The sequence below is a fragment of the Talpa europaea genome, assembly GCF_964194135.1.
Source record: "Talpa europaea genome assembly, chromosome: 15".
Taxonomy (NCBI): domain Eukaryota; kingdom Metazoa; phylum Chordata; class Mammalia; order Eulipotyphla; family Talpidae; genus Talpa; species Talpa europaea.
Window position 1 is genome coordinate 75923134 of NC_140083.1, and position 16402 is coordinate 75939535.

Sequence of the window (16402 nt, forward strand, 5' to 3'; positions counted from 1 at the left end):
ATCTCTATGCTTTTGAAACTCTGGATGGAGTGTTGTATAAATGAAAACCACTGAGTCTGTCTATATCATTGATTAGCTAAATAAATAGCCTTTTGTGTTCTGACAGCAGTAGACTTTTTCTGGTTAAGGTTTTCCACATGGCTTATTATCAAGTATGACAACTTGTCGTGTGTAATCAGCATCACATTAGTCTCATGAGAATAGATAATTCTTTAATCAGCTGCTTTTCTTTAATCTGGCGAGGTGAGGCATATGGTGACCAAGCCATTATTGTCATGTACTTTGTGTCATGGTGGTGATAATGGTGGTGGTGTGAATGAGTGTGGGAGTGCATTTATTTTAGGTATGTAGATTTTTCAAAAAGAGGCAGATGGTAGATAAAACATTCATGTATTCCTGTGTTTCACTGTACATCAAAAATTATAATCATGTTCTAGAATTCAGTAATACTTTTACTCACCAGAAAATCTGCTTTTTAAATTGTTTCTGTGTGATTTCTCTGAGCCTGGGCAATTCATTGAAATCCCATATTCATATAATGAGGGAGGATCACCCTGTGATAAAGATTCAAAAGAATTATTTTTTTCCTCTATAACTAGAAACTACTATTTTCTTTTATGTAGAACATTCCTCTATAAAAGGTACTTTTTTCACTTAGAACTGTATATCATAGGGCACAGAGAAATACAGTAGAAGTTACAGTGTTTGGTTTCAGAACACTATCTCTTAATATAATTCTGGATAAAAGGTAAAGTAATGGCAATAAAGTACCAATGTTAAAAAAATAGTTAACTGGGCCTCCCTGGTGGCACAGGGGTTAAAGTCTCAGCACTATCAAGCTGTTGCCAGCCACTGCACCAGGAGTTCCATCCTCAACCAGGGAGCTGACCCACATGGTTCAACAGACCTCTCCTATCCCCCCTCACCCCCGCTGCTCCCCTCAGCAGTGTATTGCAGTAGATTCACTTGTTCTGCTCTCCACTCTGTTTCTGGTGGATCTTCTCATCCCTCAAACCTCTGGCCTGCACCCCAGTTCTTGTATGCATAAATAAGTAAAATAAATCTTAAAAAAATAATTAACACTGGGCCTCCCTGGTGGCACAAGGGGTTAAGCACTGCACTATGAAGCAATCTACAGCCTCTGCAGCATGAGTTCGATCCCCAGCCAGCCAGGGAGCAACCCACATGGCGCAGCAGACCTTTCCCGTCTCACCCGCTGCTCCCCTCAGCAGTGTGTTTCAGCCAGTCTGCCTGTTCTGTTTCCCATTCTATCTCTGGTGAATCCTCTTAGCCCCTGCACCTCTGGCCTGTACCCCAGCTCTTGTATGCATAAATAAACAAATCTTAAAAAAAAAAAAACAACCCAGTCCCCAAAAGACAAATACTGTATAATTCCACTTACATAAAGTACTTAGAGGATTCAGAATCATAGACTGAAATTAGAATGGTGTTTACCAGGGGCTAGAAGGAGGGAACGGGGAATTACTGTTCCATAGCTATAGAATTTCAGCTTCACACAATGAAGAGAGTTCTAGAGGTGGATATTGGGATGGTTGTACAACCTTTTGAATGCGTTTGATACCACTGAACTCCATACTTTAAAATGGTAAATTTCATGTTGTTAACCACAGTTCACAAATTGAGGAAGAAAAGCCTGTTTGTAAAGTTAGACTTTTATGCTTTATGAGACTATATAAAGATGAATCTTCTTCCTAGGATACATTATCTTCACATTTTGCATAATAGATTGTGTCTGTTTAATGAAGCAGTTTAAAGTTTTTAGATATGTAGTTTTATATAAGGCATTTATGTAGGCAGAAATGATAAGTGAAATGTCATTAAACAAAATAAAGGTTTATCATGACATTGAGGGTATCCTTTGTGTTAAACTTCACTGGGAAATAGGATTATATATTTTCCACAAAAATTATTTTAAGGATGTGGATTTTTATCTTGGGTAGTCTCAGCTCAGAAGGTGTTTCATCAATGATGTAAAAAAATTTTTAAAAATTATTTTAAAAAAAAAGGTATTTCATGAGGCCTAAGGGAAAATTCTTTTTGTCAACTTTAAAAGTTGAAAACTGGTCAGAGAATCTGTGATATATAGAAACATTTAACCTTTTACTTTTCAAAGGTATTTTATTTTTTATTTTTAAATTATGGTTTTAGGAGTTGTTTTTTTTTTAAGATTTATTTATGTGTACAAGTACTGGGATATAGGCCAGAGGTTTGGGGGGGCGGTGAGAGGAGTCACCAGAGACAGAATGGGGAACAGAACAGGCAGATTGACTGAAATACACTGCTGAGGGGAGCAGCGGGTGAGACAGGAGAGGACTGCTGTGCCTTGTGGGTAGCTCCCTGGCCTGCTGGGAATCGAACTCTTGCTGCAGTGACTGCGGATAGCTTCATAGATTGTGTCTTAACCTCTTGGGTTACCAGGGAGGCCCCTCAAAGGTATTTTAAAGGCCCATAGATAATCAAGTTTCTTGGCTTAAAGAAGTTAACCTTTGAATTCAGAATTATATGCTTGCAAAAATTGAAGACAAAAACAGCTCCCTTTGTTTTTAAAATGTGTCAGTGGCAGAAAACAGTGACATGAACAGCTGGAAAAGTACTGGATGTGTATCTGTAAATATATTCTGAATGGGAAGGGTGAGGGATGTCATATTTGGATTCAGTTTTTCCGATGACGTGATGAAGCTCTACTCCAGTATCTCAGGCAGGAGAGATTAGTAAATTGTCAAGTATCTAGCCTGATTTTCTCCTTCAGATTCTTCTTTGTTCTCCTTTCTATGCTAGAGACCAAGACTCACCTATTCCTCTTACTGCATGAGAACAGCTTGTGCCCAGTGCCTTTAGTGTATTCATAGTTTTCTTTGAAGGGTGTCTTTTTTTGGATCGTAATAAGCCTTCTTTTGGGCTGCAGATTGAAGAACTGAAGGTAAGGCCACGGATTTCAGTGTCCGAAGATACCACTGATCTACCCACCTGTCAGGTTTCCTTTACTTTTTAAGTATGTCCAACATAATTCTGAGATATTTTCTTCCTGGCCATTGAATCAAGATGAGATGGGTACAGTCAGAATTCATGGCTTGTTTTCAGACTGACCTGAGTGCTACTCAGTGAGCTTCTCCACAGTAGTTATTGTAACCTTCCCAAGCCTCAGTATCCTCATCTTTATTTTTTATTTTATTTTTTTTTAAAGATTTATTTATTTTTGTACAAGAATTGGGGTATAGGCCAGAGATGCAGGGGGTGAGAGGATTCACCAGAGACAGTGGGGAGCAGAACAGGCAGATGGACCGAAGTGCTCTGCTGAGGGGAGCAGCAGGCGAGACAGGAGAGGTCTGCTACACCATGTGTGTTTCTCCCTGGCTGGCCGGGAATCGAACTCGTGCTACAGTGGCTGCTGATTGCTTCATAGGTTGCGTCTTAACCCCTGCGCCACCAGGGAGGCCCAGTATCCTCATCTTTAAATGGAAATGTCATTTCATCCCTAAAGATGTTGACATGAACATTAAATAAAGTAACACATATGAAAGACATGTTTAGCACAGCGCCTGTTAAAAGACAGGAGACTTGTAAATGCTTGCTTTCTTCCTGCCCCACTAGATTTCCCCATATATGAATTGCTTGAGGAATTGGACAAATTTTATTCATTTTTGTGCTAGTTAGATGCTTAGCACAATAGCCAAAAATAGCAGGTATGCAGTAAATGTTTTCTTCAGTGATTGAGTGAATAAATAGATCTGCAAATTGGTGGTCTAAACTGTATTCTTTCTCCTTTTGTTGGGATTCTTGCGAAGAGGTGGATAGCTGATGGCAGGGCCTTTCCCCTACACCTAGGTAGGGACTTCATTGTCACTTGCAACCATTTATTTACCTCAATACTTTGGCTGAATTGAAAACTTTTCTTTATCTACAGTTTGGTTAGTAAGTATCCGATTTAACAACTTCTGAGTTAGCCCTCCCTGAGGGTAAGTCTCAGCGCTATCACTGGTAGGACCTGAGTTCAATCTCTGGCCAGGGAGCTAACCCACATGGCTCAGCAGACCTCTCCTGTCTCGCCTGCTCATTCCTTAGCACTGTATTTCAGTAAACCTTCCTGTTCTGCTCCCCACTCTGACTCTTTCAGGGTAAATCCTTTCATACCCCTGCCCTGCCACCTCTGGCCTACACCCCAGTTCTACACACAAGAAACCAACAACTTCTGAGTATTAAGATAAGCTTGTATGTAAGCTTTATTGTATTCAGTTTTCATAAATGATTTTTAAGAATACAAGAAGAAATGAAACATTCCTAGAATGGCCCATTATCCTGACATCCTTCAGCTAAAAGTCAAACTATATTATTGGTGTAATTGCAACTCTGACTTATGTCCCAGGAATCTGAATTTTGCTGAGTGTTTCCATTGGTTTGACTCATTTAAACAAAATTTATTGTTAAAATAGAAGTCTTTTTCTGGGCCTCCCATGGTGGCGCAGGCGGTTGAGCTCCGCACTGTGAAGCTGTCTGCAGCCTCTACAGCACCGGTTCGATCTCAGCCAACCGATGAGGGTCCCACATGGCGCAGCAGACCTCTCCTGTTGTGCCCGCTGCTCCCCTTGGCAGTGTATTTCATCAGTCTGACTGTTCTGTTCCCCGCTCTGTCTCTGGTGAATCCTCTCACGCGGATCTGGCCTGTACCCCGATTCTTGTATAAATAAATAAATCTTTTTTAAAAAAAAATAGAAGTCTCTTTCTATAGTGCTGAAATAATCCAAAACAAGAAAAATGTATTCACTTAAGAAAGTGTGTTTTCACAGTGTAGTAAGACCTTAAATTTACTATGTAAGCTTTTTAAAGGATATATGCTGTTACACCCCCAAATCTGCCAACTTTTAACCTTCATGAGAACTTTAATTTTTTTAAAAGATTTTATTTATTTTTGCATAGGCCAGAGGTAGGGGGAATGAGAGGATTCACCAGAGAGAGTGGGGAACAGAACAGGCAGATTGACTGAAATACACTGCTGAGGGGAGCAGCGGGCGAGACAGGAGAGGTCTGCTGTGCCATATGGGTTTCTCCCTGGCTGGCTGGGGATCGAACTCATGCTGCAGAGGCTGTGGATTGCTTCATAGTGCTGTGCTTAACCCCTTGCGCCACCAGGGAGGCCCGAAAATGTTTTCTTTTTCTACCCTTGCTTTCCTCCCTACCTCAAGATCCCTCCCCCACCACCACCAAAAATAACTCTTTTTTTTAAAAAAAAAATTATGCATACAAGAGGCAGGCACAGGCCAGAGATGCGGGGATGAGAGGACTCACCAGAGACAGAGTGGGAACAGAACAGGCAGACTGACCGAAATACACTACTGAGGGGAGCAGTGGGTGTGACAGGAGAGGTCTGCTGCACCATGTGGGTAGCTCCCTGGCCGGCCGGGGATCAGACTCATGCTGCAGAGGCTGCAGATTGCTTCATAGGGCAGTGCTTAACCCCTTGTGCCCCCAGGGAGGCCCCAAACTAACTCTTGATTTATTTCCCTGTAACTTTTTAGGGCTGTTTAATAACCATTGCATATTGTCAGATCGCCCAATAACAAAAGCATAGTACTTTATTATTCAAGGAGTGTGATTTTATGTAGAAGGCCAGGAAGGGAAAGGAGAATTAGCTGAAAATTAATAAAGTTTTAAAACCAACGGCTCATGAAGGTCCTTGAGAGAATCGTGATTGCCTTCTTGGTGAACCTTCTGGGATGAGGGGCCATTATTTTATTTAAGTTCTCTAAGGGACCATAATCCAAAAAAATATTCTAAGAATATCTGTGATTAGGAGATTATTGTTTTAGAGAAGTCCTTGACTTTTGGGTGTTTGATTTTAGATAGCCAGCACTTTCAAGCAGGAGAGGCCATGTAGTATAGTGGTGGAGAGCCCACACCTTGAAACTAGAATGCTTGGGATTGTTTCTGAGCTCTGCCACTTACTGTCTAGGTGTCCTCAGTCAGTTCCCTTCCCTGTGTCTCAATTTTTTTTTTTTTAAGATTTTTATTTATTTATTTATTTATTTATACAAGCACTGGGTACAGTCAGAAGCCCGGGAGGGTGAGAGAATTCAGAGCCAGAGCGGGGAGCAGAGCAGGCAGAAGGACCGAAGTACACTGCTGAGGGGAGCAGCAGGTGGCAGGAGAGGTCTGCGCACCATGCGGGACCTTCCTCTGGTGGCCAGGTAGCAGCTGGGGATCGAACCGGCGCTGTAGAGGCCGCGGGCAGCTTCGCAACCCAGCATTCAACCGCTGCGCCACCGGGGAGGCCCTGTGTCTCAATTTTTTGATCTACAAAGTAGGAATAATAGTATCTATCAAAAAGGATCATTAGGAGGATTTAATAAATACAAACCATACACAAAGTACGTTTGGCACTGAGTATTGACCATTATGCATCTGTACCACTAAACTGACTTGTTATTTGAATTTGAACTGTCATGTGAAACCATGAGGGTAATTTCCTTCAAGCTTCAGCAGTATCTTCCTTTTGTATATTAGTGCCTGCACAGTTATCTTACTTGCAGTTATTCCTTTATTTCTTAAATTAGTGGAAAAATTGAAGCGTCAGTAATAAGGATGATACTGATGGTGAGCATAACTCTTATAAATCTAATATGACTAAGACAAATCTTTATGCCCAAAGTAGTGAACATTTAGCTTCAGTTGTATGCTTTGTGGATTATAATTAACTATTATTATTATTATTTTTTTTACCCAAATGAGGCTTTATTGTAATTCTTGATAGTAAAAGAAACAATATTGTTTGCTATTCCTCCTTTATCATTGGAGTAGATTAGATTTACTCAATAGAAGTTCCTATTGAACTTTTATAGGAACTTTTTTTTTAAATAATAAATTTTATTTTTATATTCCCCATACAATTGCAGCCCCCCCATTCTGACCCCAATCCCTCCCCTCCCGCCCCCGCCCCCCTTATTATTATTTTTTTAAGATTTATTTATTTACTACTTATACAAGCACGGGGTACAGTCAGAAGCGTGGGAGGGTGAGAGAATTCACCAGAGCCAGAGCAGGGAGCAGAACAGACAGACTGACAAAGTACACTGCTGAGGGGGGCAGTGGGCGGCAGGAGAGGTCTGCGCACCATGTAGGACCCTCACCCGGTGGCCGGGGATTGAACCAGCACTGCAGAGGCTGCGGGCAGCTTCGCAACCCAGCACTCAACCGCTGTACCACCGGGGAGGCCCTTATTATTATTATTAATTGCAAATATTAATTACTCAGATATGGAAAAATTAAACTCACAAAACAAGCATAAAATACTAGAACTATTTCATTTACAAATGTGCCCTTCAACAGATGAATAGATCGAGAAATTGTAGAATATATACTCAATGGATTACTACACAGCTGTGAAGAAAGATGAAATGGTGGCATTTGGGACAAAGTGGATGGGCCTCTATGTGATTATGTTGAATGAAATAAGTCAAAAGGTGAAAGATATAAGTTGGTTTCACTCATCTGTGCAAAGACTCCAAAACATGCATATAAAAGAAGAGTAGGAATAAATCTTGAACTCAATAAAAAGAATATAATGGTTATCAGAGAGAATGGGAGAGGAAGGAAGGAGTAGGGGAGACAGATGGGGTATGGGCACAGCTGGTTTGGTAGAAGGTGAAGAAAACAATTGTGCCCAGAAGTGAGATGCAATTAGGGATCTGTATAATTTAAATGGGGGGGTGGGGTGGGGTGGGGTGGGAAGAGTGGGTGGCAATGGCAGGGTTGGACACCTTTTACCACCACTAAAATGGCAATGACACAAAATTCTTCTATTTGGCTCTATTGTATTCAGTTTTCATAAATAGTTTTTAAGAATACAAGGAGATGCTCTCATGCATGTTAATACCAGTCTTTCCCCAACCTCCTTTTGAATTGATGTGTTTCTAAAGGTTCTGCTCTTTCCTCCATCCCTGTAAAAAACAACTCAAAGGGGAGATGTATTCTTTTATTACCATATTTTTCTCTCAATTAGATAGGCCCACATGCTTCTAAGACCAAAAAAATATATTGCAAAAACTTAACCTTCTATCTCCCTAGCCTTAATGTTTTGACATTGTTTTCTTAGTAGTTAAATACTACCATACTCTAATAGCTTCTCTCTCCCTCTTTTAATCGTAAACTTATTTGTTGGTTTCAGGAGTTCAACCAGATGTAGCTTCTCAATCTCTGGGTCAAGAAGTTTTATTAAAAGTTAAAACTGAAATAGAAGAAGAGCTAAAATCCTTGGACAAAGAAATTTCTGAAGGTCTGTTTATTCTTATTTTCTTAGTTAAAGTAAAATTATGTTTGGTGTGATTTACTGTTGGTTAAGGTATCCTTTTTCCCGGGATATTTATTTGTGAAGTTTCCCAACTACATCCAACAGTTAATCATAGCGTTAAGTAATAGAGTAAATGATCATATCATGGTACTTTTTACTGATTTATATTTGGTATCTTTATAATTAATAGCAACATTAAAGGGGAAAAAGTAATCTGCTTTTGTTTTTGCATGCATATATGCTATAGATAGCTGTAATGTTAATGTACATGTAATTTATTCTCTTGTATCTTTTTTTTGAAATTCCATAACATTGGTTTATAATCCTGAATATGATTTAGGGATATAGATTCACATTATGTGTGTTATCAGTGTACATGTAATTTTATAGCCACATATTTTTCACTTAACATTGTACCTCATAAACTTTAAAATAATATCATTGTGCTAACTGCATAAAATCCCATTCATAACTATTCACTCAAACATTCCCTTATTGAGGAGAACATTTAGGTTATTGTTTTGCCTCCCATAAAGTAGCACTGCATTGTCCATTGTTTTTTTTACAGCTTTATTGAGGTGTATTTCTCATGTCTTAAAGTTTGCCCATTTAAAGTGCATAGTTTTGGGCCTCCCCTGGTGGCGCAGCGGTTGAGCGCTGGGCTGCGAAGATGCCTGCAGCCTCTGCAGCGCCCGTTTGATCCCAGCCACCGGGCAAGGGTCCCACATGGCGCGCAGACCTCTCCTGCCGCCAGCTGCTCCCCTCAGCAGTGTACTTCGGTCCTTCTGCCTGTTCTGCTCCCTGCTCTGGCTCTGGTGAATTCTCTCACCCGCCCCCCGCACTTCTGACTGTACCCAGTGCTTGTATACATTAAAAAATAAAATTAAATTAAAAAATAAATAAATAAAGTGCATAGTTTTCAGTATAGTCACAGAATTATAGAATCATCACCACAATCTAAATTTAGAACTTTTTTAACATCCCACAAAAATACACTTTACACATTAGCAGTCACTTCCCATTTCTACTCCCATCAGCTGCCACCCTCACCCTACCCAAGGCAGCCACTAATCTTTCTGAATCTGTACATTTGCTGATTATGGATGTACACATATGTAATCATATACTATGTGGCCTTTTGCGACTGACTTCCTTCACTTAGCGTCGTATTTTCAAGGATCAGCCATGTAAGAGCAGACTTCATTCATTCAGTGTTCATTCCATTTCTTGGACAAAATAATATATTCCATTGTATAGATGTGTCACGTTTTATCTGTCTATACTTTACATTATGGTGGTTTCTACTTTTTAACTGTTGTATATAATGCTACTGTGTATATGCTTATAGAAGTTTTTGTGTAGATGTATAGTGCCCAATAATTGCTAACAAGAAAAGTTATGAATCATGTTTATAAATCAGTGCATTACTAGAGGGACAAAATGAATAGAAATTTTTGTTTTTTTAAAGAGGCACGTGTTTTATTTATTTGTTTGTTTGTTTGTTTGTTTATACATGCACTGGGTACAGTCAGAAGCGTGGGAGGGTGAGAGAATTCACCAGAGCCAGAGCGGGGAGCAGAACAGGCAGAAGGACCGAAGTACACTGCTGAGGGGAGCAGCTGGCGGCAGGAGAGGTCTGCGCGCCATGTGGGACCCTCCTCCGGTGGGCGGGGAGCAGCCGGGGATCGAACCGGCGCCGCAGAGGCTGCAGGGAGCTTCACAACCCAGCGCTCAACCGCTGCGCCACCGGGGAGGCCCTAGAAATTTTTTTTTAAAGATTTATTTTATTTTATTTATACAAGCACTGGGTACAGTCAGAAGCGCAGGAGGATGAGAGGATTCACCAGAGCCACAGTGGGGAGCAGAACAGGCAGACTGACGAAATACACTGCAGAGGGGAGCAGCGGGCAGCAGGAGAGGTCTGCGCACCATGTGGGACCCTTGCCCAGAGGCCGGGGATCGAACCGGTGCTGCAGAGGCTGCAGGCGGCTTCGCAACCCAGCACTCAACCGCTGCGCCACCGGGGAGGCCCTTGAATAGAAATTTTAAAATAATATAGAAAACTACTTTTGGTCTTTATTTTCCTTCACTAGCATATTTAATTGATTAATGTTCCAGTTCTATTCTAAGCCTTTGTCCATATTCTAATAACAGTACTTATATGTAGTAAAATTGGAAAAAGGAAAAAAAGAGCAAGAAAAAGCTGAAATACACACAGTGTTAAACCCCATATTATCCAAAATAGATGGTTAAAGTGGATATTGTCGAGCTTGCTCAGACAACAAAATATTTGTAAATTTTAAAGCCATTTGCATCTTTCTTAGCAGCAAACACTTAAAAAAGTTATACTTGGGCCTCCCTGGTGGTGCAGCAGTTGAGCGCTGGGTTGCGAAGCTGCCGCAGCCTCTGCGGCGCGGGTTCGATCCCTGGCTGCTCTGCAGCCACCGGCGGAGGGTCCCGCATGGCGCGCAGACCTCTTCTGCCGCCCACTGCTACCCTCAGCAGTGTACTTCGGTCCTTCTGCCTGCTCTGCTCCCTGCTCTGGCTCTGGTGGATTCTCTCACCCTCCCGCGCTTCTGATTGTACCCAGTGCTTGTATAAATAGATAAACAAACAAACAAACAAATAAATAAATCTTTAAAAAAATAAAAATAAAAAAGTTATACTTAATAGTAAAATTTGCAGCCTTTTAGGAGCTACCTTTAGATTAATACAATCAATATTTTGTGTAGGTTATTGACAACTCCTGGGTGTGGGAATAAACCATTTGTTTTACTGGAATTCTGTGTCCTGTGTCCTGTTGGTACCCTAGAGCAAGCAATGATTCTGCTTGCTTTTCCTGCACTTCAGGAAGGACTAAGTCCATATAACATGGAATAACGAAGGAGATGAGAGGCTGAATTTTGAACTAAGGAGGGATAGACTATGATTGCTTCTTACATATGAAAATTAGTAAGCTGAAAGTTCATTTTTAAAAGGGAATGATAGTATTTGACTCAGCTCAAGGTGGGATAGACACTTTTTAATTTAGGACCTATTAATGTTGGTGTCCAGGACAAATTAACATCCCATGATTATTTGATCTTTTCAAGTGGCTTGAAACTACTGGCTTGTTCTCAAGAGTAGCTGTTTTAATTTCTTGAATTTTTATAGCACAGTTTTTGATACTGCTTACTTAATTAGATTTTTCTTCTGCTCTGTCTTCAGCCTTCACCAGCACAGGCTTTGACCGTCACACTTCTCCAGTATTTAGCCCTGCTAACCCAGAAAGCTCAGTAGAGGACTGCTTGGCTCATCTGGGAGAAAAAGTGTCTCAGGAACTGAAAGAGCCCCTGCATAAAGCCTTGCAAAAGCTCCTCAGCCAGTGAGTTACGTTGCTGAGTGGGGACGTGCGTCTCTAAGTAGTCTCTGGAGCTCGTGCAGCACTGGATTGGTTAATGGATAAGGCTTTGTTCTAGGAGAACGTTATCCCTTCTTTTCTCAAAATACTTCTCTTCACTTTTTTCTTTTGCTTTCCTAAAGCGTCCCTATTTATGTTTCCAGTGACAATTTTTGATTGACAAATCAAAATCACATCCAAAGCAGTGATTTAACTGTTATAGCCTGAATGTGATCATTTGTATTGACTTGTTGAGCAATCAGGTTTCAACAACTACTTTCACTGACTTGTAACTATAGCTATTTTACTTGTCCTGACCACTTTTACCACCAGTTCCTCCAGTGCCAATATGAATATAGTGGCTAGGATTTTATCATTGTTATGTGGCATTAACATTATATCTGTATTTTAAGTATCAGAAATGTTGCTGAACTTTGGGGTTGCATATCTGCCCATGGATCTGCTTCCACATTCTTAAGAGTGAGAACTTCGCTCCTAACTGTGGTTCTGACTGTTAAGTTAAAAACAAGAAACAGACTATAAATTATTTAAAATGTATAAATTCTATTAAAATGGAACCAAGTCATTTATTAAAAAGCATAAAAATTAACTTTCCCTAATTTTTTTGCTAAGACTCATTAGGAATTAGTATGAATTCAAAAAGATACTTGTTTTAATGAAGAGTAACAGTTATCTAAAACAGGATGATGTAAATCAAACTATCATGCTGTATGCCTTAAATTTATACAGTAATGTATGTCAATTATTTTTGAATAAAACTGAAAAAAAAAAGATTAACGAAAAATGAAGACTGTCAAGGATGATTTCATCACACAAATGGCTTGTGAGCACTGTACTAAGGAGTCTTTTGTTCCTTGATCGATACCATAACCAGGTGGAAGAAAGAATACCATGCAAATGGTTTAGCAAGTACAAGGATGTGGACTGTGACACCACATGGTCTGTCCAGAAAATCTGGAATAGTTCTGTGTAGTAGTATCAATTATAGTGAAAGTGGCCACATGAAACTGAAATGTACCTTGAAGGGCAATCTAAAGGACATTCCTCCTACCAAACTTAAAGGATTTGTAAACTATCTGATAAAAGGAGGAGAGACCACCAAAGGTATTTAAGTAGGCATATCAGATTTGAGTTCTACAACTCTGATGGCAGCGTTGTATTGGATTGAAGTAGTGAGAGACTGAAGATGTTTAAGAAGTTGATATTAATCAACAGGTCTTGGTAACTTAGTTGGGTCTTTAAAGTAATAAAGAGAAAAGAATAAAAAAAAAAAAAAAAAAAGAAAGAATCCAAACCAGGATGAGGACTGTTCCTTTACAGGGCTAAGATTAAGATGCCAAATTACAGTTGTGCAGTGATAATTCCTTACTCTCCCATAGGCAGTGTTTGTATTTTACCATTTGTTAGGGTTTAAGGAGAATTCAATGTGTTTTTGCATATTCTGGTGACATGAGCAAGTATAAAAACAGGAAACAGTGAAATGAAAATTGTATTTGTATTTGCTTAACTATAACTGTAGAAAAGTTTACAAATGACTGGAGAGATTATGAGTTTCTGGAGATAAAACCTAAACAGGAAATTTCAGTTTACTGCAGTGGCATCCAAGTGTTCTGTGGGACTTTAGGGGGCCCTGAAAGGTGAGGGATGGGGTGAGTGGGTGGGGCTGGTTCTGGCCTCTCCATTTTTTTAAACCAGGACAGCCATAGTTTCATGTGTTTTACGTTTTGAAGTTTCTTGTGCAATCTGAAGAAATCTGCTTTGCCAAGACAATAAACAAGTAAACAAAAACTTGTAAAAGTTGTTGGGACCGGGAGTAAAGTAACTGAGCAGTATGAGGCATAACTTCTGTTTCCAGCTTTGAAGCGAGCCATTAACTTTGAACAGACCATTTCACTCCAAGTTTCAGTTACTCTGTTAATTTTGACTTTACTGGGATGTTATAAGGTCTCTGAATTATGATAATATGTAGTATTTTTTTAGTATTGTTTTTGGGGTTCTTTTCATATTTATAGGAAAAAATTGGTATCTTTTCACTGCAAAGTAAATTATATTAAAAAAAATTGCAGTCTTGGATCAATATTTGTTTTTTCCCCCACAAACCCCGAATACTGATGCAGTTATTTTTCAAATTGGTACCTCTGTTGTATTTCAAAGTCAGACATCTTATGAATACCTTTTTTCTAGAAATTGAAATTGATAATTGTTAAGCTCTGTTACTAATGCCTGGAAAATAACTCATGGTTGATGAACTACAGATATCATACAGGTTGATGCATTATCTATTAAGGTAGAAAATACTTCCTGCTCAACAATTTTGTTAAAGTGGAAATTAATCATCAACTGTTTGTGTAGGTGAGCATCAGCAGTTTCAAAGATTCCCCTCCCCCCAGATCTCTTTTTTCTTTACTCTGTTCAAAAAGCTCATTAAGTAGTGCTGATTATTAAGCTACTTACTTTTCTATGTATTAGATTTTTTTGAATGTTTTAATCTGCTGGATCTCTTATGTGCATGTATGTGTGGACATGTAATGTTTCAAATCATGTTTCATTCTGAAGGATGCTAAAGTACTTTTAGCCTGATAGACAAACTACCAATAAGGACTCCTGTGACCCACAGCTGCATCAGACAGTTCAGGAAAGGAAGTGAAGGGACTGGTATACGCAAATAAAACTTCAGGGAGTATATAGGTAGGTAGACTGTATAGTTTTGCTGAAGTTCAAGTTTTCCAACCACCTTGTATTTAGCCCAAGGATTGTAAAAAAATCCCAGACCACTTTAATGGAATATTATCAGGAAAATACATAACATCTCATTCAAAAGGTAATCCTTGGTATCTTATCTCCTTTTAGTATCACTGTAGTGTTGATTTTATATTGACTTGTATAAAAGAATGAAATTTGTGATCAGAATTGTTTTCTGAACTATCTAGACCAGCACTGTCCAGTAATTATAATGCTAGTCACATATATGTAAAATTTTCACATGCTAGTCACATATATTAAAATTTTCTAACAGCTACATAAAAAATAAAATAATGTAATGATATATTTACCTAATATGTTAAAAATATAGTTTTAACATGTACTCAATATGAAAATGAGATATTTTACTTCTTTTTTGTTGCTAATTATTTTATTTCTGAAATCCAATATGTACATTTACATTTTCAGTTCATCACTAGTCATTACATTTTAATTGCTCCTTAGCCACATGTGGCATCTATATATTATCATGGCATGTATCCAAAGCCTAACTTCAAATAGGACAATGTGGACTTTGGTATCAGATCTAACTGAGTGTGAATTCCTCCGTTGCTGCTTTCCAGCTATTGGGACAGACTGAAAGCTCTTCTGAGCTTGTTTCCTAATATACAAAATGATATATAATATAAAATATAAATATAAAAATATAAAGCCTAACAGTAGGCTACCAATCTCAAATATTAAATATTTAAATTAATCTTAAATATTCACAGAACAAAGAGGTCACAGACCAGAGTGATCAGAACAGAAAATGCCTTTGGAATGAATTTTAAAATTCCATAAAAGCAAGACTCGTTGTCCCTCTCTTTTACAAATATGTTTATATTTTCCCAAAAAGAGTGGGGATTAAATTTTATTATATCTAATATTTAAGCTATTGAAGCCTTCATGTGTTACTTGCTACCAAATGTTGTTTTGTTGATATTGTTAATTTATGTCTAGGGTGAAACCAAGGCATAGAATATTAAGTACTTTGAGTCCCTCAATAAATCAGTTGAGTGTTGTCATCACTCAAGGATTTGTTTTTGTTTCCATATCTAGACTAAAACTTACATGGAAATAATCAGAAAAGCTTATCTCTATCCCCTCCAGGATTTTATGTCATAAGACTCTCAGTTAAAAATAGAGCTCCATTCATTGGCCTTGTTTATTCCAACTTCTTATATCTCCTCAATTTGAAGAGTCTTCCAGTGACATATCTTAAAATATTTTAGACTTTTAAAAAGTTTAAATTGTACTTTTAATTTTATTGATGAGATAATTTTTGTTTTTATTTGATTTTATATTAATAAGTGTGTGTTTATTTGCAACACAGACATCTTTGATAAGTTTCAAGCAGTTAAGAAAATTAATATTTATCAGTATTTTCCTATGTTATTAACTGCTTTCCCAGCTTAGTAGCATGAATCTCATTGTCTAGAGAATGCTTGAAGAAAAATGCATACCAATTAAATGTCACATCTCATCAAAACAATATGTTAAATAATCCTTGTTACTTTAGCAAAAATTTCAACAGCAGAGTGGTATTTGTATATTTATTTATTCATTTGGAAATTTAGAATTTTCCTTCTTTGTGACATAGACTTTTAAAAAAATCTCTGCAGGCCAGTGACATATCAGGCATATCGGGAATGTACTCTGGAGACCACAGTTCATGCCAGCGGCTGGAATAAGGTATTAACCAAACTACCTTTTATTTTACAAGATTTTAGTGTGTTAATTATAAGGGCAATATGAATTTCTAGCATCATATGAGAAAAACCTACTAGAGCTTATTATTCAATGCATAAGTCCAATTGTATTAAGTACATTTTTAAAATTAATTTTTGGGTTAGTACTGCAAGGTTCTGCTTGGGTGAAAAATATGTGTCCCAAATATAACCCTTCTTTCCTGAATTCCCCGTCATTTCTTAATTTTTCTGTGTTAGACATGACTT

The 16402-nt window shown here is 38.5% G+C and overlaps 1 protein-coding gene across 3 annotated transcripts in view; it reads left to right on the forward strand.

Annotated features, from left to right (window-relative positions):
- The window catches only part of BCL2L13 (BCL2 like 13), a gene marked incomplete at both ends in the record, with an annotated part of 51209 nt that overhangs the window by 9608 nt on the left and 25199 nt on the right, over window positions 1-16402 (forward strand). Inside the window, 3 exons of one of the 3 annotated variants that reach the window (XM_084254793.1) lie at window positions 8180-8287; window positions 11510-11666; window positions 16070-16139. In XM_084254793.1, coding sequence (XP_084110919.1) covers window positions 8180-8287; window positions 11510-11666; window positions 16070-16139 — 335 coding nt within the window. The remainder of the gene's footprint in view (window positions 1-8179; window positions 8288-11509; window positions 11667-16069; window positions 16140-16402) is intronic. The other 2 variants (XM_084254794.1, XM_084254795.1) reach the window with 2 other exon arrangements.